Raw genomic sequence first — 25235 nt, 5'->3', positions numbered from 1 at the left:
TTGGACCAAATCCACAACTTAGTGGAACAACAGCACTCTCATCGTCTTACACAGAATACTTTAGGGTCGGACTAATTTAGTGGAAGTCGTGAAGGATACAGGCATGGATTGAGACGTACATTATTTTGTTGCATTTGTCATTCTGGTCTATAAAATATGAAAATATAATAAAAAATATGATAATAAAATTAAATATATTAGGAATACATATATATATATATACAGTGAGTATATACAGCATTATTGTACATGCTATCATGCAGAGTTGTATACACGGTTACACGAATACACCTTCGGTAGTGAAAGGGTTAACCTTCTGTAGTGTGCTAGTGAAAGGGTTAACCTTCTGTAGTGTGGTAGTGAAAGGGTTAACAGTGTGTAGAGTGGTAGTGAAAGGTTACCCTTCTGTAGTGTGGTAGTGAAAGGTTAACCTTCTGTAGTGTGGTAGTGAAAGGTTAACCTTTTGTAGTGTGGTAGTGAAAGGTTAACCTTCTGTAGTGTGGTAGTGAAAGGTTAACCTTCTGTAGTGTGGTAGTGAAAGGTTAACCTTCTGTAGTGTGCTAGTGAAAGGTTAACCTTCTGTAGTGTGCTAGTGAAAGGTTAACCTTCTGTAGTGTGCTAGTGAAAGGTTAACCTTCTGTAGTGTGCTAGTGAAAGGTTAACCTTCTGTAGTGTGGTAGAATGAATGAATGAAAACTTTATTTAACAGATTGCAGAATGGGTACAATACAGTACGGCTCAATACACACAATTGTTAAGGGGATGCAGACCAGAGAAAGAAGTTTGTCTTGTTTACATCAGGGTTTCAATTCATAGTGACATTTATGACATACACAACATATATGACATCATGACATTTATGGCATAGGGACATACATGACATGCAGGTATATAGTACTGTTACATGTGAAAGGTTAACCTTCTGTAGTGTGGTAGTGAAAGGGTTAAAGTTTCTAGAGCCATTGATTCTGAGGAGCTCAGCCTACAGCCAGTACTTCTTAAATCCTGCTAACCGCACCCTGTAAAAAAGAATAAGTTGATAAATATTCAGTTGTTCAATATGTATTATTGTCCCTGTTAATTATGGTCTGTGGGGAGCGAGAGCCGCCCACATCTATAGAAGCTTTAAGGTTTCTATTTCCCCGTGTTCTGTGGTGTCTTTATAAAAGAATGGAGATTTATTTTCTCTCCCATGGATAGAAAATGTCAAATGCAGTCACGGGTGTGAAATAGAATCCAACTGAACAAAGAGGACAAAGAGGACGAATTAATCACACTCCTTTTCGAGACAAACAAACAATGCCTTTGTCGAGACCCGACCTGGAGGAACGACGTTGATAACATTGGCATCACGTTTTTTAATCGCAGGGTCAAACGCCGTGGTGCAGGAAGTAGGCTACGCTAAGAGTAGAAATACCCATCGCAAATTAATCGCATATTTTACATCTGTTTTCTAAATCTACCTGAAACGGATCTTTTTCAAGTTTTAATATACTCTTATCAACATGAGTCAACAAATGCTTGCTTTATGCAGCCATTTAACACAAAAGGATGACCCTCATGAATTGCAAATTAGCATCAAATTCAAAACAGAGTGATGCACAAAATAAAATAATCATTTAAAACAATGAATAAAGTGTGCATGAAATAATAGGGGAAAGAAAACGTTAGGAACTACATTCACCCATTCATGAAGACTCTGGCAGGAGCACTCATTCAAGGGTACTACGACTATGCCTGCACCTCATGGTACCAAAGCACCTCAAAGGCGCTAAGAACTTGTAAGTCGCTTTGGATAAAAGCGTCAGCTAAATGACTAAATGTAAATGTAAACTAAATTACAAACATCTCAAAACAAACTGGTCAGACTACTGATTGACCTGACTCCTAGAACCCACCTCACCCCGGCCCACTTTGACAACCTAGGATGGCTTAGAGTAGACGACAGAGTACAGCAACTTGCAATGGGCCTGGTCTACAAGATACACTACGCGACCAAGGTACCCATGTACATGTCAAAATACTTCCCAAAGGTCAGTGAATACCACGATCACAACACCAGAGAGAGCTCCACAAATCATGTTAAACCCAGATTCGGCTCAAACAAGGGACTAAACACGTTTAGCAATTATGCCACATCAATGTGGAACGCCCTACCCACGGCTGTAAAGGAATGTGAATCACTACCCACTTTCAAAAACACTCTCAAAGAACACCTATGGGAGACTGCAATTCAAAACTGGCCCCTGTAAATGTCCTAACACAAACCCCTCCAATGTACAGTAAAGATTACCAAGTATGGTCTTGTCAATATTCCAATGTACAGTGTTGCTTGTACAGTGTCCCCCCCTCCCACTCCTACGCAACCTCCCCCCCTCCTCCACTGTAGTTTCTACATCAAATGTATATACTTCTTTTCTGGACTCTTTTCGTATCACAAACAGTACTGTATTTGCAAATCTGGTATGTCATAAATGTATAGATGTAGCAGTACTGTCTATCTGTATGTCATGTATGTCATATATGTTACGATGAATTGAAAATGGGGGACCCTGATGTAAACAAGACGAAAGTCTTTCTCTGGTCTGCATCCCCTTAACAATTGTATGTATTGAGCTGTACTGTACCAATTCTGCAATCTGTTAATAAAGTTTTCAATCAATCAATAACATCATTATGTTAATCTCCTGTATTATTGTGTAGATCTGCTTTATCAAGCAGGAGATGGGATCAGTTTCCATTCCATCACAGCCAGCGGCATTGGTATTCCAGACATCAACCCCCCCCCCCCCCCCCCTTTCAATCAAATGAGACCAAATATCAATTGAGGACTTTACCGGAAGATAACAAATCTGCAAAACAATGTAGCCTATATTAATAAATCATTATTGGCCAATATTCTTATCAAACAATCAGTGACAATGTTTAAAGACAAATACTCCCCCAATCAGAGCAGGATCAGACTATGAGCTGCTGGCCTGTGTGTCGACTGGGGAAGATATGTGGAAAACAATACTGTTGGCATAGCTCTCTACTTCAAGGCTTTAGATCTGAACTGCAATTACAAAACAAATATATAAATCAACTTATTCCCCCTCAGTGTATCAAATCCTGAGGGCCGGTATAGGGTTTCCTCTATCATAAGGAAACATGGTTTAGCAAATCAGAGAAGACAGCTTTGAATGTGTAATGATAGCAAATACAGCTGGAGAAGCATGCTGTGCTGCCCCCTGCTGGCTCAACAGAGGAGTACATGGTGACGGGAGGAAATACAAATCAACCAGTTTCTTCTTTTAATCTAGAGAGCACTTGGTGTGGGCAAGCTTATACGTGTTCCGTGTACACTGCCCTGCAGAAGCTAACCGCAGTTACTAGTTTCTTTCAAAATCGGGTTCTAAGTTAAATTGAAGTTCTCGATATCCATTTTGTCTCGTGACAAAGTTCCAGAGTTCAATCTTGCTGTTCTTTTTTTTTATTTTTTTTTAGAAAAAAGGGGATAAAGAATTGCAGTAAATACAAAATCACTGGATAGTCGAAGAACTTTTAAAGCCGTTTTTCTCAGTTCCACCGCCAGAGTAGCTACTGCGGTGAGCTTAGACGAGGCCCGACTGCACCTCTTGGTATCGTTAGAAGTCACCAAGACAGCATCTGCCTGTCTTTTAAAACACAAATGGAGCCAAGTCATGATCCTAGAGAACATACCAATTATTATTAATATGCATAGAGTTGTGTTATTATTATAATAAAGAAATAAGTCAATAATGAAAAATATTTCAGGATTCTTTTTAAAACATCAAAGTCATTACAACCAAAGTTAGCGCGTGGAACCAACATGGAACAGAACTTTGGCAAGAGATCGTTGACGTTCCGCCGGAAAACAGACAGAACAGGACAAACATAAAAAAAGAAAAATGCCCTAGTGCATTCATTTCCTTAAATAACTTTTTATTTCTTTAAAATGACGGAGGAAAAAGTGTTAGCAATTTCTGTACAATTTGTTTTCTCGTTTTCCCCTTGGATCTGCTGAAAACCTTTGAATGGCCCGAGAGATGTGATGCGGGGCCACAGTGCACTTTTTAACCCAAAAAACAATATCATTAGTCCGCAGGTCGTCCTTCAGTTTGCTTATTTAAATCTGCCGCAAGAAGGGTCTTAAGTCTCCTTGGTGTTTTCTCCAGTTTTACATTTCTCCCCCGCGAGCTCCTCTTCTCGATCCCAGTTCTTCATTGTCAAAAATAGAGGCACATTTAGAAATACTGCCACTTCCCAAGGACTGTGTCTTTGATTGCGTCGACAAACTGTGCGGGGACCCAATAGACCCAATACTGGGAGGCTTCCGTCGGACCCAACTGGAACGCCTGGGAGCGGAGAAACCAGCACGTTAGAACCACAGCATTCAGACGGATACACACACAACTAAATACAGGGTTCCCACAGACATTGCTAAATGAAATTCAAGGACTTTTAGGTACTTTTCCAAGCACTGTTTTTCATTTTCAAGGATAGTCACTCGGAGGATACAATTCACTTTTAAGTGCTGTTTTTTTTAAGCATCTTCTTGGCCTGCCTGCCAGCTAGAGCAAGTTAGAGCATCACATGAGGAAAAGCATTTTCTTTTTATTAAAACAGAACTTTCTTGATTCAGAACAATTTGATCTGATGGATGAACAACAAATTCAATGCGAATGGTTGATTTGAATTTCAAGGACTTTTTAAGCACCTTGTTAAAAAAATTGGCTGTTTTCAAGGAATTCCAGGCCTTGGCTTTTTTTGTAAGAAATCAAGCACTTCAAAGATCTTATGCGAACCCTGATTAATATAAATGAATAAGATATGAACAAATAAACTCCAAATAGCACCAAAGACAGCTTATATACAGGCTAAAATTAAACAAATAATTGTATTAATTAAATAATTATATTTTAATTATTGTTTATATCTTTTTATATACACTGTGGGAATGGGGGAACGTAATTTAAACTTTCTGTATGTCTTGCACAAATAGAAAATGTACAATAAAGTTGACTTTGACTAAAAACATGCATCTGCATGGTTTACAAAGTTAACTTTAAGACATTTGAAAAACAACGCTTATTGTAATACCAACTTCACAACAACTATATATATATATATATTTACATATTAAATATGTATTACTAACTAAATAAAAGCCATCGCACCAGGGTATAGAAATGTCATGCATTCCATATAAATCACAACTTATTGAAGCGAATCACAGATCACTTGATCAATATTTAATTCAATATAATCAACATCAAAGTCCTAATGACGCAAGTGGCAACTCGATACATGCAATTATTTAACATTTTGGGGAATTAAGTTGTTTGTTTATGCTCATGAATATAACATCAGCTGTGTATGATAGACATTCTCATCAGACCTGGGGATTAGAAGAGTGAAGTTAAAGTATTCCATGCTCGTCCTTGCCAAAGTTGATAGATATTTATGTAATCTCTGAGCCATCTTTAAATCTGTGGTTGAAAGTCATATGGATGGATGCTTTAAAATGAAGATGTCCACAATAAAGAATAACTTTGTTTCTCGCATCTGAATGTTCTGTTGAGGTTTTCGAGTGTTTGAATGTTTGCTGAGCCTTCATCACTGGGGAGTCAGGTCAACATATTATCTTTTTTTTTATCCACTTTTTCGCCCCATTTTTCTCCCATCCCAATTTCGTAGTATTCAATTCTTCCCTCCCCCGTCTTGAACGTTGCTAGACTATGCCTCCCACAGGTCGGTTGTAGTGAGGACAGAAGCCTTGCATCACGTGTCCCCTCCGGTACACGAGGAGGCAGCCTGTCGCATCTTTTCACCGCAGCAGCTCGAACTCTCAGTGGCGAGGAGTAACGCGTGGGAGGCTCACGCTGCCCCCGACACTTCCTGCTTCCGTCGCACCGGCGTCACCAAACCGACCTGTAGGAGTCGCTGTCCACAACGTCAAATCCCCACCCACCGGCTTTCCCACCCTCTAACCCTTGCCAATTGTGTTAGTATGAACGACCGGCCAGCCGGTAGCAATGCCGAGAGCTGGGCTCGAACCCAGCGTATCCTGCGTTAGAGGTGAGCGCCTTGCCCACTGCGCCAATGAGCCGCCCTGGTCAACATATTATCTATGTTAAATTATATTCATCTATTAATTAGATCATGATGGATTCAGTTGGAGCCCGTCTATTTTCTGTGTCTAATTACAGTGTTTGTTTTGTTTAGGTGTGTTATTTATATATTTTTTTATATGCGTTTTATGTCAATACATTGCGATGTGTGAATGTATATTTTTGCGTCACCATGTAAGTTATCGGCCCCCAGAGAGATTAGCTGCTGCTATGCAAAAGATAATGAGGACCTAAATAAAACAAACTAACAAACAGACCTTTTTTTTTTTTTTTTTTTTTATTGGTCTTTTTCCCCCTCCATTTTCCTCCGATTTTCTCCCATCCCAATGTTAGTCGTATGCCAATTCCCAGTCCCTTCCTGGTCGCTGCGCTTTACCCCCCACAGTCAGATCATTTGGGAGAGTGGAGGCTACCACGTGCTTCCTCCGACACACGTCCAGCCAATCACCGCTTCTTTTCACCTGGCAGCGCGGATTCTCATTGAGAGGGCGTAGCGTGTGGGAGGACCACACTATCCCCCTCACGTCCAATCCGCGCTTAGCAGGCGCCCCGACCGAACTGTAGGAGTCGCTGTTTACAACGACCCGGACCCACCCCGCCAGCTTCTCCCACCCTCTGATACAGCCAATTGTATCAGTGCAGACGGCCAGCCAAGCTGGTGACAACCCCGGAGCTGTGAGCTGGATTCGAACAGGCGAACCAAGCTCACAGCTCCGGGGCTGGTGACGAACGCAATCTCCGCTCGACCACCTAACCGCCCCTACAAACAGACCTTTTAAAGTGACACCAGTGTTTCTGACATGAAGTTCCAAAGTAATTTTGCCTTGATAATAAATGTATGTCTTGTAGGGGTGTAAAGGTACACGTGTCCGTACCAAACCGCTTCAGTACTGGACCTTAGGTTCAGTACGGCTGTGTACCGAACAAATACAACTGTATGTTAACCACTAACGACCGTCCACCGGGGGCTGTTTTTTTCACAATCAAATATAATCTTTTATTCCTTTTTTTTTTTACAAGTTGATTATTAATTTCAATATAGAATATTCATTGACAGCCCTACAAGTACAATTAGTTACTGCACACTACATCACCCCTGAGTGGAACATGGAAAGCCAAACTTTCCACCACTGTACCGAAAACCCGTACCGAACCGTGACTTCAAAACCGAGGTACGTACCGAACCGTGGTTTTTGTGTACCGTTACACCCCTAATGTCTTGACATAGTTTCATCATAATCTTTTACTGAAACATTTGGTACCTATTTCTTCCGTGGTTCACCATGTGGCCATATGCTTCATGTGTCTCTGAAATAAACACATGAAATCCTCCCACATTCCACTAAAACACCATGAGTCACCTTTTCCATTGTGATATAATCCAGATCGGAGGAAGAATTCCCATCCGCAGACACTGTACTACACATGTAGCTCAGAGGTTAGCGCAGCATCAGTTGTGATGATCTTATTGTACACAATAGGTCTTCCTATTTCAAGGGAACATGCACTGTTGTCTGTTCTTGTGATTATGTAGTTTAGTAACTTGTACATGTATTGTCTGTTCTTGTGATGAAGTTTGTGCGGGATAGGTATAAGTATAGTAGCATAGTAGTATAGACATTAGCATGATAGGTATGAGTATAGTAGTATAGACATATGAGCAGGATAGGTAGTAGTATAAGCATAGTAGTATAGACATATTAGCAGGATAGGTATAAGTATAGCAGCAGGATAGGTATAAGTATAGCAGCAGGATAGGTATAGTAGAATAGTAGTAGACATATTAGCAGGATAGGTATAAGTATTAGGGATGGGTACCGAATTCGGTACTTTTGAGGCACCGAACCGAAACACGTCGGTACTACTACCGAGTATCGAATCAAGTGAGAAACCGATTTTTTTTTTTTTATATTATCTTTTTTTTACTTTTTTTTTTTTACTTTTTTCTTTTCATGTCAACGTTCACACGCACAATATATGCTTACCTAGGATTTGACTTGATTCAACAACAAAGCAGTCGGAGCAATGACAAGCCGAAAACTGTCGAAATTGTAGTTATTTGAAGTTTGGATTTTTTTTTTTTTACGACTGATGTAGGTAAATTAAATTTCTTGAGACTAAAGTACCGAAAAAAGGTACCGTTGGGTACCGGTATCGATTCACAGGTACCGGTACCGGTATCGGTTCAAATGTGAAAGGTACCCATCCCTAATAAGTATAGCAGCAGGATAGGTATAAGTATAGTAGCAGGATAGGTATAGTAGAATAGTAGTAGACATATTAGCAGGATAGGTATAAGTATAGCAGCAGGATAGGTATAAGTATAGCAGGATAGGTATAAGTATAGTAACAGGATAGGTATAAGTATAGCAGCAGGATAGGTATAAGTATAGCAGGATAGATATAAGTATAGTAGCAGGATAGGTATAAGTATAGCAGCAGGATATGTATAAGTATAGTAGCAGGATAGGTATAGTAGAATAGTAGTAGACATATTAGCAGGATAGGTATAAGTATAGCAGCAGGATAGGTATAAGTATAGCAGGATAGGTATAAGTATAGTAACAGGATAGGTATAAGTATAGCAGCAGGATAGGTATAAGTATAGCAGGATAGGTATAAGTATAGTAGCAGGATAGGTATAAGTATAGCAGCAGGATAGGTATAAGTATAGCAGCAGGTATAAGTATAGTAGCATAGTAGTAGACATATTAGCAGGATAGGTATAAGTATAGCAGCAGGATAGGTATAGTAGAATAGTAGTAGACATATTAGCAGGATAGGTATAAGTATAGCAGCAGGATAGGTATAAGTATAGCAGGATAGGTATAAGTATAGCAGCAGGATAGGTATAAGTATAGCAGCAGGTATAAGTATAGTAGCATAGTAGTAGACATATTAGCAGGATAGGTATAAGTATAGCAGCAGGATAGGTATAGTAGAATAGTAGTAGACATATTAGCAGGATAGGTATAAGTATAGCAGGATAGGTATAAGTATAGTAGCAGGATAGGTATAAGTATAGCAGCAGGATAGGTATAAGTATAGCAGCAGGTATAAGTATAGTAGCATAGTAGTAAGGAACATGGTGGTACAGACTGTAAGGTTAGCTGTTGGCGTGTGACCTCAGTGACCTTAGTGACTCTAGAGAGAGGTTAAAGTGATGTGAAGTTACCATCATGTGACCTTAGTGACTCTAGAGAGAGGTTAAAGTGATGTGAAGTTACCATCATGTGATACCCGTCGTGGTCCTCAATGGGCTCGGTCACTACGTTCTTTATGGAGCCCATGGGGACCTTCTCTGTCCTCTCTGTGGGGGGGGGGGAGGGGGGGGGGGAACACGTCACAGCGGCGTCAGGGTGGGCGTCACCAGAGGACTCACGATAGCATCATTTATCACAATACCTAAGTAGTATCGCGATGTGCCGAGTATTGCGATGTTAATATTGCGATATATTACCTTTTTTCAACTGCAAAGTACAACTCTGTCAACATGTTTTATCTAATCATCAAATAAAGTTTTCAGTCTGTTCGTCTCACTTCAATCATTTTTATTGCAGAACATGGGATTTTCTCAAGCAGACAGATGTCAACACTGTAATCTGTGTTGCATGTACCTGACAAACTGAACTGTTTGTATTACAGTCATATTCCAACTTAACTGAATGCACACGTGTGTGTGTGGACTACTGTACTATTACAGGTATTGAAATGAACAATGCAACTTCCTTATACAAGCATTTTTTATAAAAATTAATTAAATTAATTTGCATAATAAAATATCGATACTTGGCGTCCTTGTTGTATCGATACAGTATCGCCACGCAAAGTATCGCGACACTATACTGTATCGATATTTCCCCCCCACCACCGGCGTCACTGCACCAAGATCAGCTGAAAGCAAAAGACAAGGCCGTGGTCTCACCCTTCGTGCCGATCCAGATCTGATCCTGTTCCAGTTTGAAAGTGAGTCGGACTTTCCCTCCGGACTTGTTGTACATTCCGGCTAAAGGCACGGTCGGTAGGCGCTCCTGTGTGGGGAACAAACGAGAGAGAGCGCCCCCTGCCGGTCATTAGAGGGCGACTACAGGAGAGTTATTCACAGCATGGCAGCGTTTACACACAGTCACTTCCCCATTTTAAGAGAAATACAAATAAAGAAGTAAAGAAATACACGTTCTTCTCACTCAGCACGTCGTCGTGCGCTACGGGAGGATTTAAAACATTTTAATTATTAGATCCGAGATATTACATCACTGCTCCGGTTCGACTAGCTCGGGGTTGTGCTACAGGACTTTTATGTTTTCCTCTCAGAATTGCTCGGATGATGTCTTCCTCGCTATATTAGCCGGTATTAGGTCAGGATATCTGCAGGTTTCAACAAGTTAAATTGTAAGACTTTTTAATACCACTCAGAGCTAAATTGAATACCAATTTCACGACCACATTCATCTACATTAATTGCACACACTCACTTTAAACATTCACCTTAACATTCACTTTAAACACTTTTTAACACTACACCATATTTTATCTATGTATTACTAAAAGATTTGTACTACATCTCTACCTAACTTTTGGATTTTGTACTTTAGTTTTGTATATTGTTGGGTCTTTATTATTTTTCTACTGTATGAAGCACAATCTCAGGAGGCTCATACAGAACCAAGCATTTCACTGTAATGTACTGTACATGTACCTTATATATGTGACAAATAAAACTAAACTTGAACCATACTAGCAAAGAAAACAACAACATACAAGCGTTCCATACAAGCTCTCGCCAGACGCACCAAGCTCCCGGTAGCGGCGCAAAAAACAACGACATGAATACAAAAACATTTCATATATCTAATTCATGTATTTAATTAAACCTCAAATATATTTAATTTATTTCATCTCCCGACAGCGGGACATCTACAATAAGAGACAATAAGATGCACATACATTGCAAAATACATTGTCCAATATGCTGTTCCAACGTTATCCAATCAGGAGAGAGAACTCCACACTGCAAAAATGGTCTGACAAATTTGAAATAAAAACTAGTCTCCTCTATCAGTGATGGCTGTTTACTGCAGAGCGGAGGGACTGGGAGACCCATGTTACTGACCAGACACTCTATATTAGTGATGGCTGTTTACTGCAGAGTGGAGGGACTGGGAGACCCATGTTACTGACCAGACACTATATCAGTGATGTCTGTTTACTGCAGAGCGGAGGGACTGGGAGACCCATGTTACTGACCAGACACTATATCAGTGATGGCTGTTTACTGCTGAGTGGAGGGACTGGGAGACCCATGTTACTGACCAGACACTATATCAGTGATGACTGTTTACTGCAGAGTGGAGGGACTGGGAGACCCATGTTACTGACCAGACACTCTATATCAGTGATGGCTGTTTACTGCAGAGTGGAGGGACTGGGAGACCCATGTTACTGACCAGACACTCTATATCAGTGATGGCTGTTTACTGCAGAGCGGAGGGACTGGGAGACCCATGTTACTGACCAGACACTCTATATCAGTGATGGCTGTTTACTGCAGAGCGGAGGGACAGGGAGACCCATGTTACTGACCAGACACTCTATATCAGTGATGGCTGTTTACTGCAGAGTGGAGGGACTGGGAGACCCATGTTACTGACCAGACACTCTATATATCAGTGATGGCTGTTTACTGCAGAGTGGAGGGACTGGGAGACCCATGTTACTGACCAGACACTCTATATCAGTGATGGCTGTTTACTGCAGAGTGGAGGGACTGAGAGACCCATGTTACTGACCAGACACTATATCAGTGATGTCTGATTACTGCAGAGTGGAAGGACTGACAGACCCATGTTACTGACCAGACACTCTGCCTCTTTTCCATTGCATAGTACCTACTCGACTCTACCCTATTCTACTCTACTCTACTCTACTCTACTCGCTTTAGGTACCTGGTACTTCGTTCGTTTTCCACTGCAGGTAGTACTCTGTTTCATCTCCGTGTGGGGAGGCGGGGCCGCTGGCGTACAGCATGAGAGCTCCATGAGCATAGCTATGTCTGTGGGGGCTTGGAGCAAGCCAGAGTAAACACAGTTTCAATCAATAACAACATTAACCAGACTCTCGTTGTGTCTATTCTGCTAACGTTAAAACGTTACCTCTCGTGTCTATTCTGCTAACGTTAACGTTACCTCTTGTGTATATTCTACTAGCGTTAACGTTACCTCTCGTGTCTATTCTGCTAACGTTAACGTTACCTCTTGTGTATATTCTACTAGCGTTAACGTTACCTCTCGTGTCTATTCTGCTAACGTTAACATTACCTCTCGTGTCTATTCTGCTAACGTTAACATTACCTCTCATTGTGTCTATTCTGCTAACGTTAACATTACCTCTCGTGTCTATTCTGCTAACGTTAACATTACCTCTCATTGTGTCTATTCTGCTAACGTTAACATTACCTCTCGTGTCTATTCTGCTAACGTTAACATTACCTCTCATTGTGTCTATTCTGCTAACGTTAAAGGATAACTCCACTATTTTGGGAAATTAGCTTATTTAACATCTTCCCTGGAGTTAGACAAGAAGATGCATACCTTTTTTGTCTCTGTGCGTGAATTTTAGCTTTGGGAATAGATGCTCCGTTAGCATAGCTTAGCTTCATCACTGGAAGTGAGGCAGGACAGTAGCCTTACAGTGCCTTACAGTGTATTGCAAGGTCTGACATTGACCAAACTTGATATGCATGACCTTGGTGGGCTCTAGGTCAACTCCTGAAAAGGGGGTCAATGTCAGACCTTGCAATCAAAAGTTAGGGGCGCACTGAAATTATGGCAAGGGTTATTAGCCCCCTAACTTTTGATTGCAAAGTCTGACATTGACCCCCTTTTCAGGAGTTGACCTAGAGCCCACCAAGGTCATGCATATCAAGTTTGGTCAATGTCAGACCTTGCAATACACTGTAAGGCACTGTAAGGCTACTGTCCTGCCTCACTTCCAGTGATGAAGCTAAGCTATGCTAACGGAGCATCTATTCCCAAAGCTAAAATGCACGCAGAGACAAAAAAGGTATGCATCTTCTTGTCTAACTCCAGGGAAGATGTTAAATAAGCTAATTTCCCAAAATAGTGGAGTTATCCTTTAACATTACCTCTCATTGTGTCTATTCTGCTAACGTTAACATTACCTCTCATTGTGTCTATTCTGCTAACGTTAACGTTACCTCTCGTGTCTATTCTGCTAACGTTAACATTACCTCTCATTGTGTCTATTCTGCTAACGTTAACGTTACCTCGTGTCTATTCTACTAACGTTAGCATTAGATAATAACCGGTTTAAAATGGATGATGATGATTACCTCACGTTGTGTCTATTCTACTAGCATTAACGTTACTAGTACAATCAACCAATAGCGAGTTATATTGATCACGCTATGTACGCTAGTAGCCACAATGCTAACTCTTATAATGGTAAAACGGAATCACGTAAGCTAACAACAAGCTTAACAAATCAGCTATCTTTTTGTGAGAGTAAACTCTCCGCTCGGTGGTAAATTGTGTTGATGTTGGTTTTGTTTCATCAATAAATGAGGCAGAATACACAGTGAATGTATCATTTTTTGTTTATTGCACTTGTTCCCGCTGCAAACAAATAATGAAATCCTATGCGAGGCTAAATAAAGATGGCGGTGTTGTGTTTTGTGCAGGACGCTCCAACGTGTGACGCTTCTCTCTTCTGACCAATCAGTGGTCTGCAGTGTTTCACGTCACTTTTCTGGTATCGCTTCTACCCGCTTGGAACCTCGACAAAGGAGGCACTAAAAAAGTACCCGGTACCAGGAACTTTGGGCAATGAAAAACCGAAAAGGCAGAGTACAGTAGAGTCGAGTGGGTACCATGTAGTGGAAAAGGGGTGTCAGAATGTAGAGCTATTTAACACTTATTTTAAAAAGGAGAAAAACACCACTTACAGCACCTTTAACTTTAAAAAAAAAACACTCACCTTCACTCCTTTGACAACTGCCATGATGTCCTCTGGTTTACCTTTATCCAGCACCTTCCTGTGTTGCTGAGAGAACACAATACAAATGTAACACAATCTAACAGGCAGCGGAAATACATTTATTTTGTACATTATCTAACGTTAACACTAACCTAAACTAACTTTAGGTTAGTTGTAACGTTAGTTTAGGTTCGTGTAACGTTAGATAATGTACAAAATAAACGTATTTCCTCTGCTATAGACGTCGCTCTTTTATTTCGGAACCCCCCGACAGGAAGTTATTACCCTCGTTATCTGCTTGAGTGTCCGGTTGTTGGTTTTAGTTAGCTACAGTAGCAGCATATCAACACCAGCCATGGGAATACTGTTTTCTAAATTGGGGAGGCTTTTAATCGTCAAGGTAAGAGGATCTTAAGTCATGGTATCCATAAACTTCAATCGGTTCGGATCCTTTCGTGACTGTAGGGAACTTGAGGGTACAAGTCTGACCCACTTCCAGTGATGAAGCTAAGCTAACGGAGCGGGCGTTCCCTAAGCCTAACGCACGCACAGAGACAACAAAGGTATGTATCTTCTTGTCTAACTCCAGGGAAGATGGCAAATAAGCTAATTTCCCAAAATGTTGGCGTTTTCCTTTAAGGCTGAGACGATATGCCATTTGGAAGAATCGATAAATCGGGACAAAATTATCGATAAATATAGATTTTTGTATTATTATTATTTATATATATATATATATATATATATATATATATATATATATATATATATTATTTTTGTATTATTATTATTTAAACAACAAATGTACGTTTATTTTGCAGCAATTTTTTTTAATGTATAATAAACGGCACTTATCGATTTCACGCAGTTATCGATAAATCGATAAGTGGTGTCAGCCTTAGTTAATATATGTAATAATAACGGAGACACGTCTTACCTTTTGCCTGCATAAAGGCTCTTTCTTGTTGTCTTCACCTGCCTTCACCTCCTGCTGTACGACCTCCTTGGGCGTGTTCACAGCCAACACGTCGTTTATCGTAGACCCTACTACCATTATTTTCGCACCGTTTGTAATTTTAATTTCACGTAGTGTCTTGTCCTCTGGAAGTAATCCCTTGTACATCACTTTCTGCATTGCCGGTGGAAGACCTGGTGACAAGGGGGGAAACGATTAGGATTCACCTACGGCCTTGTCTGGTTGACCCGATCTCAAACCCTCGGGAAGCAACAGCTGTGATCGGAGGATCCAGAATCACTCTTTTATTCCTAGACACAGTCCATCATTCAGCTCTTGGATTCACAACTGCGCATTGCATCCTGTATGATGAGGTGGGTTGGTCTTCTCTATCAGAAAGACTAAATACACATTGGTATATCGGTATATCTTTATGGTGGAGAATTGCCACCATATATCACAATGATGCATGGTTGGTTGGAATTAAGGACCACATCTGACCCACTCAAACGATTGCAATACGCTCACGGTCCCACGAGTTCAGTCTCAACTCGGTACGTCTGCCTTTTGTTTCGATGCACCAGCTTCTTGGAATGATCTTAAACTCGCACACACAAAAAAAATCAATATCCCACTATCCTCTGGACAATTTACAAACATGATCACAAACCTCTCTACCTCAGTGTGTAACTTTCTAATTTAAGAACATGATCACAAACCTCCCTACCTCAGTGTGTAACTGTTTCTAATTAAAGAACATGATCACAAACCTCTCTACCTCAGTGTGTAACTGTTTCTAATTAAAGAACATGATCACAAACCTCCCTATCTCGGTATGTAACGGTTTCTAATTTAACAACATGATCACAAACCTCCCTATCTCGGTATGTAACGGTTTCTAATTTAACAACATGATCACAAACCTCCCTATCTCAGTATGTAACTGTTTTCAATTTAACAACATGATCACAAACCTCCCTACCTCAGTGTGTAACTGTTTCTAATTTAACAACATGATCACAAACCTCTCTACCTCAGTGTGTAACGGTTTCTAATTTAAGAACATGATCACAAACCTCTCTACCTCAGTGTGTAACGGTTTCTAATTTAACAACATGATCACAAACCTCTCTACCTCAGTATGTAACCGTTTCTAATTTAACAACATGATCACAAACCTCCCTACCTCAGTATGTAACCGTTTCTAATTTAACAACATGATCACAAACCTCCCTATCTCGGTATGTAACCGTTTCTAATTTAACAACATGATCACAAACCTCCCTATCTCGGTATGTAACCGTTTCTAATTTAACAACATGATCACAAACCTCTCTACCTCAGTATGTAACCGTTTCTAATTTAACAACATGATCACAAACCTCCCTACCTCAGTATGTAACTGTTTCTAATTAAAGAACATGATCACAAACCTCTCTACATCAGTGTGTAACTGTTTTCAATTTAACAACATGATCACAAACCTCCCTACATCAGTATGTAACTGTTTCTAATTTAACAACATGATCACAAACCTCCCTACCTCAGTGTGTAACGGTTTCTAATTTAACAACATGATCACAAACCTCTCTACCTCAGTGTGTAACTGTTTCTAATTTAACAACATGATCACAAACCTCTCTACCTCAGTGTGTAACTGTTTCTAATTTAACAACATGATCACAAACCTCCCTACATCAGTGTGTAACTGTTTCCAATTTAACAACATGATCACAAACCTCCCTATCTCGGTATGTAACTGTTTTCAATTTAACAACATGATCACAAACCTCCCTACATCAGTGTGTAACTGTTTCTAATTTAACAACATGATCACAAACCTCCCTACCTCAGTGTGTAACTGTTTCTAATTTAACAACATGATCACAAACCTCTCTACCTCAGTGTGTAACGGTTTCTAATTTAACAACATGATCACAAACCTCTCTACCTCAGTGTGTAACGGTTTCTAATTTAACAACATGATCACAAACCTCCCTATCTCAGTATGTAACAGTTTCTAATTTAACAACATGATCACAAACCTCTCTACCTCAGTGTGTAACTGTTTTCAATTTAACAACATGATCACAAACCTCTCTACATCAGTGTGTAACTGTTTCTAATTTAACAACATGATCACAAACCTCCCTATCTCAGTATGTAACAGTTTCTAATTTAACAACATGATCACAAACCTCTCTACCTCAGTGTGTAACTGTTTTCAATTTAACAACATGATCACAAACCTCCCTACATCAGTGTGTAACTGTTTCTAATTTAACAACATGATCACAAACCTCTCTACCTCAGTGTGTAACTGTTTCCAATTTAACAACATGATCACAAACCTCTCTACATCAGTGTGTAACTGTTTCTAATTTAACAACATGATCACAAACCTCTCTACCTCAGTGTGTAACTGTTTCCAATTTAACAACATGATCACAAACCTCTCTACCTCAGTGTGTTACGGTTTCTAATTTAACAACATGATCACAAACCTCTCTACCTCAGTGTGTAACTGTTTCTAATTTAACAACATGATCACAAACCTCTCTACATCAGTGTGTAACTGTTTCTAATTTAACAACATGATCACAAACCTCTCTACCTCAGTGTGTAACTGTTTCCAATTTAACAACATGATCACAAACCTCTCTACCTCAGTGTGTAACTGTTTCTAATTTAACAACATGATCACAAACCTCTCTACCTCAGTGTGTAACTGTTTCCAATTTAACAACATGATCACAAACCTCCCTACCAGGGTTTCCGTTAGAAAAAATTGTTGTCGGTCTCCGTGACCTGCAAGATTTCAATCTACCGGACAAATGAGATTAATTCCGGTCATAGTTTAGAATAAAGAATGTCATCCTCAAGGCATGTAGATTTATAATATTATTACTTAAAACTAGGCTACTTTTGCGTATACAGTCATTAATTAATATATTCCAAATAAAATAAGTCCCTCGATACTCCGTGCTGCTGCTGACTTGAACTAAAATAGACCGCGTATGTGGGCAGTCGGTCCGACACTCAACAGCAGTCTGTTATAATCACATTTTTATGAGCTAACGAATTCCGTTATATTGGACATTTGTATTAATTATATCAAGCGAAGAACTGAGAAAGCAGAGAGGCGGCAACATTATCGTGGTTTGCGTGACGACTCTCTCCACCTCGCAACAACTTATTTGCAAAGAGTATGGCGCTGCAGAGAAGCTCATTCAGCTGTTATTGGCTCTTTTCTGGGAACCGCACAACAGCGCCCCCCACCCAACATTGGCTGAAAATGGCCGAATTGGAGTACTGATGGAATACTGCATTGTGCCGTTGCCTCTCTGGCTCTGCAGCTTCACATGCACTCGCACACCCAGCACTAAGCTCTCGCTGACAACGTCGTTGTCATTATTAGAAGCAACGAGGAAACAAATGTAATGATCGTTTCGTTCATCGCATAGGCTATTTAATTTTAGCCTATTTTAATACAATTCAAATAATCAAATTGTGCTTAGACTCAGGGAATTATTTTCACCGGACATTAAGACCGGAGATATTAAATAAGTCGGACTTCAACAGATTTTGCCGGTCAAAAACCGGTAATTACCGGCTAACGGAAACGCTGCTCCCTACATCAGTGTGTAACTTTTTCTAATTAAAGAACATGATCACAAACCTCCCTACATCAGTGTGTAACTGTTTCTAATTAAAGAACATGATCACAAACCTCCCTACCTCAGTATGTAACCGTTTCTAATTTAACAACATAATCACAAACCTCCCTACCTCAGTATGTAACGGTTTCTAATTTAACAACATAATCACAAACCTCCCTACCTCAGTATGTAACCGTTTCTAATTTAACAACATGATCACAAACCTCCCTACCTCAGTATGTAACGGTTTCTAATTTAACAACATGATCACAAACCTCCCTACATCAGTGTGTAACTGTTTCTAATTTAACAACATGATCACAAACCTCTCTACCTCAGTGTGTAACTGTTTCTAATTTAACAACATGATCACAAACCTCTCTACCTCAGTGTGTAACTGTTTCTAATTAAAGAACATGATCACAAACCTCCCTATCTCGGTATGTAACTGTTTTCAATTTAACAACATGATCACAAACCTCCCTACATCAGTGTGTAACCGTTTCTAATTTAACAACATGATCACAAACCTCCCTATCTCGGTATGTAACTGTTTTCAATTTAACAACATGATCACAAACCTCCCTATCTCAGTATGTAACGGTTTCTAATTTAACAACATGATCACAAACCTCCCTACATCAGTGTGTAACTGTTTCTAATTTAACAACATGATCACAAACCTCCCTACCTCAGTATGTAACTGTTTCTAATTTAACAACATGATCACAAACCTCCCTACATCAGTGTGTAACTGCTTTTACTGTGTTGTCATATCCACACGCATACTATTGTTGACAACGTTGCAAAACAAGGGTAAAACCTCAACGTTCCATTTCGAGAACAAATAAAGGTGTCAATCAAAAAGAGGGCGGCTTTGAGATCGATAATGCAAGGCTCTTCGGTTGGAAGGAAGACTACTTACCGGTGAGCGAATCGATCCTCTCCTTCAGCTTGGCTCCGGTGCTGTCGATGGAGATCTTCAGATCGTACTTGTTCTTGTTCCAGATGATCTTCAGGTCGACCATCTCCTGGTTCTCGTCCGTCTCCTCTCCGTTGCTAATACTAGAGTCCTGAGTCGTAGAGTTCTCCCCCTCGGCGTGAGACGCAGCCTCAGTGTCCCCTTTGTTGTCGACGCTTTCACATAGTGGTTTGCTTTCACATAGTGGTTCATCGGTTTCTTCTAGCTTTGCCTCGGTTTCCATTATGACTTCTTCGCTTCCTGTGTGGAAGAGCAGAGAACATGTTGTTTGAGAACCGTCGGCTTTCAATTGAATTGCGTGACACATTGGAAGCTTTCATAATGTCGCGGCCAATAACACCTCGTTATGAATCACGGCTACCTATGGGAGCGCAACTTGTGTCAGATGTTAAGGTAATGCTAGTAACCCGATTCCGATACCGACACGCTAATAACCGTATAATTGGAATTCTAAGAACCGGTACTGTGGTCTGGTCATGGGATCGGTCTCAAGACTTTTTGGTCTCGTCTCAGACTCTGACCTAATTTATTTTGGCCTCGGTCTTGTCTTTGGACATTTCTGGACTTGCATTTCAGCCGGGGACCAAGCAAAACAATCTTCACTTTGATTTCTGCATAGCAATTCTGAAAGACATTGCTGAATAGAATAAGACGTTTGGAAAGATTGGCCAAATATTAACTCATTGGTTTTGACTAAGATTCAACTTGATCCTCCAGTGTTGGTCTTGACTTGATCCTAGACGTGATCAGTGTTGGTCTTGACCCAGCGGTGCCCCCCAATGTCTAAACAACAGTCCAGATTTTATGCAATATTAATAATAATATGCAAGCAGCGGGCCAGATGCCACTCATTTGCCCCAGGAAGCAAAACATATTAACCATCTATTTTGAAAGCAACACCTTGTAAGATGTTGTGTTGCATAATTCAACCTGTGTCTCAACAGGTGGTATTTTGGGACCAGGATTCCTTTGAACCAGGGTTTGTTTACGTTTCGAGTAGCAAACAAACACACACACACCAGGATCAGAATCAAACAGGCGTGAAAGTGCCCTCAGATTCCACAAGACCCGCTCTTGTTTCTACCGTAAATCACTGTGTCGGTTGACTATTGCTACTGGAGATAATTTACATTTCCAAATTCTTGAACAGTCATTTGACTGAGGGCTGCCATAGAACTTATGACGTTTTTGAAGTGAGCATTGGAGACAAGCTGGTGTATCACCATGCCAGGGTAAAGGGCATTAATAACAGCTATATCACTCATAATATTGCTTTACGTTTCATAGAATCTCCACACATTAAACAATGTTAAATTCCATGGAAACAGCATCATTCTATGGCTGCCATCTTACATCATGTACCAGGCAGACTGAAAATACCCCCTTTTTCTACTAAATGTATCCTACTTTACTTCTGGTCACACTGCTACTAACTGTTTACAAAACATAAATGTGTGACACAAATAAAACGACAGCTAACCCTGTTGGCCAACTAGTTACAGCAGCTTCCAGAAGAACTTGAGATGTAACTAAAAACGTTGATTAGCTGCCAAGTGTAACATCATGCTAACAGCTCACTAGCTCACCCTGCTAAAGGTCCATCATCATAATCACCCAGCTAACATGAATAACTAGTTATTTAAAAACAAACGTTGGCTAGTGATCTGGGTATGCAAATGAACCAGCTAACGTTACACTATATAGGCTTTTGGAAAAACTGACAGTTTATGGCACAAAACGATGACATGAAATCAAAACCACCCCGAGATGCAACATGACTACCGTTAATTTTTTTTATTTGATTTGATGTTTTTTTTATGTTCGTGTCTTGACATACAGATGTATACCCCCAGCCCATATGGGCTGACAAGACACATACACAACAAGTATATAATAATATATACTTGACTAAGTATATAATAATATATACTTGACTAATTACTTGACTAATGAGTAATGACATTATAGACAAAGATGGCCACAAGAAAAAAAGACAATACAAGAAAATACAATAAAACGTAACATAACACAAGCTGTACACAATGTCTGTAAACAAAGAAACAAGAGGAATTCAAATACAATTATATTATAGGATATTATAGTGTGTTTTGTCTTGTTAATGTGCGTTGGTTTCGTCTGGCTAGCTGCTAGCATCAAGGGGACAAAACAAGAATATAATGTGACAGTTTGTTCGCCAGTTCAACGTTATAATAATTAATAATTACAGCCACATTAATGAGCTACAATATTAATAACACTAATAATAGTGCTGTTAGCTCCAGAAGTAACAGTGGGTCTGAGGAGACAGTTACACACTAACATGCGGTAATAACGTTGTTGTTTAACTTCTAATAACCGGGCCCTCCCGTCGGTTCACCTGCTATTATCACAACTTAATAAACGTTATTTCAACTTCACAACAACACTGTACATACAGTACCAAGTGTGACGACGAAGATAAACTGAGAATCATCATATTTAGTGCCAGCTGAGCTAGCTTAGAGAGCTAACATTAGCGTCATGCGTTACTACAGTTACACTGTTTTTAAAACGATTACAAAACGCGGACATTGCGAGTTCTATATCTGATAACGCTGCCTTGTGGTTGAACGACCCGTGCCGTGTGGTTCAGAGTGTGTAAACGGTTAGTTAGTGAGGAGATAGAAGCAGCTCGCTGTGTGTTTTCAACACTAACGTACCGTCCTGCGCCGCCATGATGATTGTGTACAATCTGCTGACGGCTGGCGGAAGTTACTCTTCTTCTTCTTCTGGTTCCGCCTCCTCCTCCTCCTCTTCGAGGTACATTTCCGCCACCTACTGGTCAAGTTTCAAGTTTCACGTTTCTTTATTAGTTGTCATACACAGAAATACAGAATACTTTTATATGAAATGCTTTTTTTCTGTTCTGCTCCTGAGAGTGTGCTAGATAGAAATAAAAAATAGTTAAGTATAACATAGAAAAGTCAAAAGTACGTAAACAAGTGTAAACAAAAGTGTTCAATATACGTACAATATACAATACAGAGTAGAAGAAATGATTAACTGAGTTATAATACAATACAATATACAGTACAATGAATGCAGTAATGGGATGAGGTACAACTTAGGGTAAGGTGCAATGAGGTATGAATGGTCATTATGGGAAGTGAGTGAGTGTAGGACGGTGGCATGGGAACATTTGAGATTATATTAGATTAAAATGTATTGTCATCATACAGCACAAGTACAGTACAACGGAAATAAGTTTGGCATCCGACCAGAGTGAAAATGTAACAGTAAAGTGCAACAGTAATATACAATGTACATGTGATTCAACTGGGTATAATACATATATTAATTAGTACTACTGAGTGATAGTGCTAATCAGATGTATTATGTACAGAGTTGTAGTATTAATATGTACAGTGGTATAAAGACACTAAAGCAAGGGGGGCTGTGTGTACTCCCCCCAGAATTAATGTCCTGCATTATACTTGTGTCAAGGTACCCGCTGACACAAGTATAATGGAATATAATGCAGTGAGGCTCTTATTCTGCATTGCTTTCAAATATTTATTCTCCTGTATTATTATATACAGTTACAGGTAAGAAGGATATATACATGTTTTGACCCCCTTATTGTTTTACCTCTTTTGGGGGGGGGATTGTCTTTCATATTAGCTATGTGGAACTTGTGGAACAGTCTGGAGTTAGAGATAAAACAGAGTACAAACATAAATCAGTTTAAAAAGATGTACAAAAAAATCTTTATCTGGAAGAGGAAGTGTGTTGATTGGGAGTATGTGTAAAATGTAAATAAACAAATAGAATGGTATTTATTTAGTATATATATATTATATATTACATATTTATAGGTATATTTATATACATTTATTGGATTGTATAGAGATACAGCGTGTATATATATATATATAATTAACAATAGATACAATTATAATTTGTGATAGTTAAAAAGGGGTTAAAAAAAAAAGTGTATACTTCTTCCTACTCCTTTTTCGAACAGGGTAAACCATGATTTGTTTATCTGTTTCTCTTTTTGTTGTCTTTTTTTATTATTATCTTGTTCGAAAATAAAAATCTTTCATCCATTCATTCATAGCTATATTTTTTGAGAAGGATCTTCAATATTGAGGAGGGCAACCCCCCCCCCCACCCCCCTGAAACTACACCTAATGGCCGTCGGATAATGTGGTTGAGTCTCACCTCGCTGTGATCTGTAGTGAGTTTAGACTAGTGTAACAATGTTGATAATAATAATATACTGTAATAATAATAATAATAATAATAATAATAATAATAATAATAATAATAATAATAATAATAATAATAATAATAATAATAATAATAATATAATAACCCATTTGTTTAAACTTCTAAGTTGAAATGCCCCATTTCATTTACATTTTCACATTTACATTTAGTCATTTAGCAGCTGACCGCTTTTATCCAAAGTTCTATACAACAAGTCAGGAGGTGTTGTGTCTGTTACATGTAAAATACATTAAAAGAAATGTATAAAAAAATGTTTTTATCACTATGACAACGTGGCAGCGCCACCATGTGTTTTAATATTACAATTATTTTGGCTGTGAAAGCTTGGTTCCAGCTTAGAAACAGACGCATCTCTGTCTAATACAGCATTGCTCTGTCCTCTGTCCATCTGTTCCACTGTGTGCGTGCGTGCGTGCGCGTTCGTGGGCAACGTGAAACTATTGTGCAACCGTATACACTGTACTTAAATAAATTACTCATTTGGAACTTAACTTATCCTCTTAACAGAAGAACTGCAAATTTAGCATCAAAACGCCTGTCGATTGCATTGATTGATTGATTGATTGATTGAAAACTTTATTAACAGATTGTAGAATGGGTACAATACAGTACAGCTCAATACACACAATTGTTAAGGGGATGCAGACCAGAGAAAGACTTTCGTCTTGTTTACATCAGGGTCCCCCATTTTCAATTCATCAGGACATATATGACATACAGATAGACAGTACTGCTACATCTATACATTTATGACATACCAGATTTGTAAATACAGTACTGTTTGTGATACAAAAAGAAAAGGGAGTATATACATTTGACGTAAAAACTGTACATTGTAGGAGGTTGGGTAGGAGGGTTTGGGGGGGAAACACTGTACAACTGTACATTGGAATATTTACAACCATACTAGGTAATTTACTGTACATTGGAGGGGGTTGGGGGGAAACACTGTACAAACAAGCAAAACTGTACATTGTAATATTGACAAAACCATACTAGGTAATTTACTGTACATTGGAGGGGGTTGGGTTAGGACATTTACAAGGTCCAGTTTCGAATTGCAGTCTCCTGTAGGTGTTCTTTGAGAGTGGTTTTGAAAGTGGGTAGTGATTCACATTCCTTTACAGCTTTAGGTAGGGCGTTCCACATTAATATAGAGATAAAAACAATATGTTATTTATATTGATGTGATGTCGATTGATATGAATAACGCGTTACGTTAATATAGAGATGAAAAC

The 25235-nt window shown here is 39.4% G+C and overlaps 1 protein-coding gene across 1 annotated transcript; it reads right to left on the bottom strand.

The window, feature by feature from the left end:
* Positions 1-3687: 3687 nt before the first annotated feature.
* On the bottom strand, positions 3688-22462 carry ubfd1 (ubiquitin family domain containing 1). The gene is made up of 7 exons (XM_084328717.1): positions 22425-22462; positions 19669-19965; positions 15067-15278; positions 14130-14195; positions 10060-10165; positions 9362-9444; positions 3688-4358 (listed from the first exon to the last, which is right to left on the bottom strand). Exons 1-7 carry the CDS (start codon positions 22438-22440, stop codon positions 4248-4250), a joined length of 891 nt encoding a protein of 296 aa, XP_084184843.1. The 5' UTR covers positions 22441-22462; the 3' UTR covers positions 3688-4247.
* Positions 22463-25235: the final 2773 nt, after the last annotated feature.

This window comes from Notolepis coatsorum (assembly GCF_963971535.1).
Source record: "Notolepis coatsorum genome assembly, chromosome: 14".
NCBI classification, from domain to species: domain Eukaryota; kingdom Metazoa; phylum Chordata; class Actinopteri; order Aulopiformes; family Paralepididae; genus Notolepis; species Notolepis coatsorum.
This window is presented reverse-complemented; position numbering and strand designations above follow the sequence as displayed.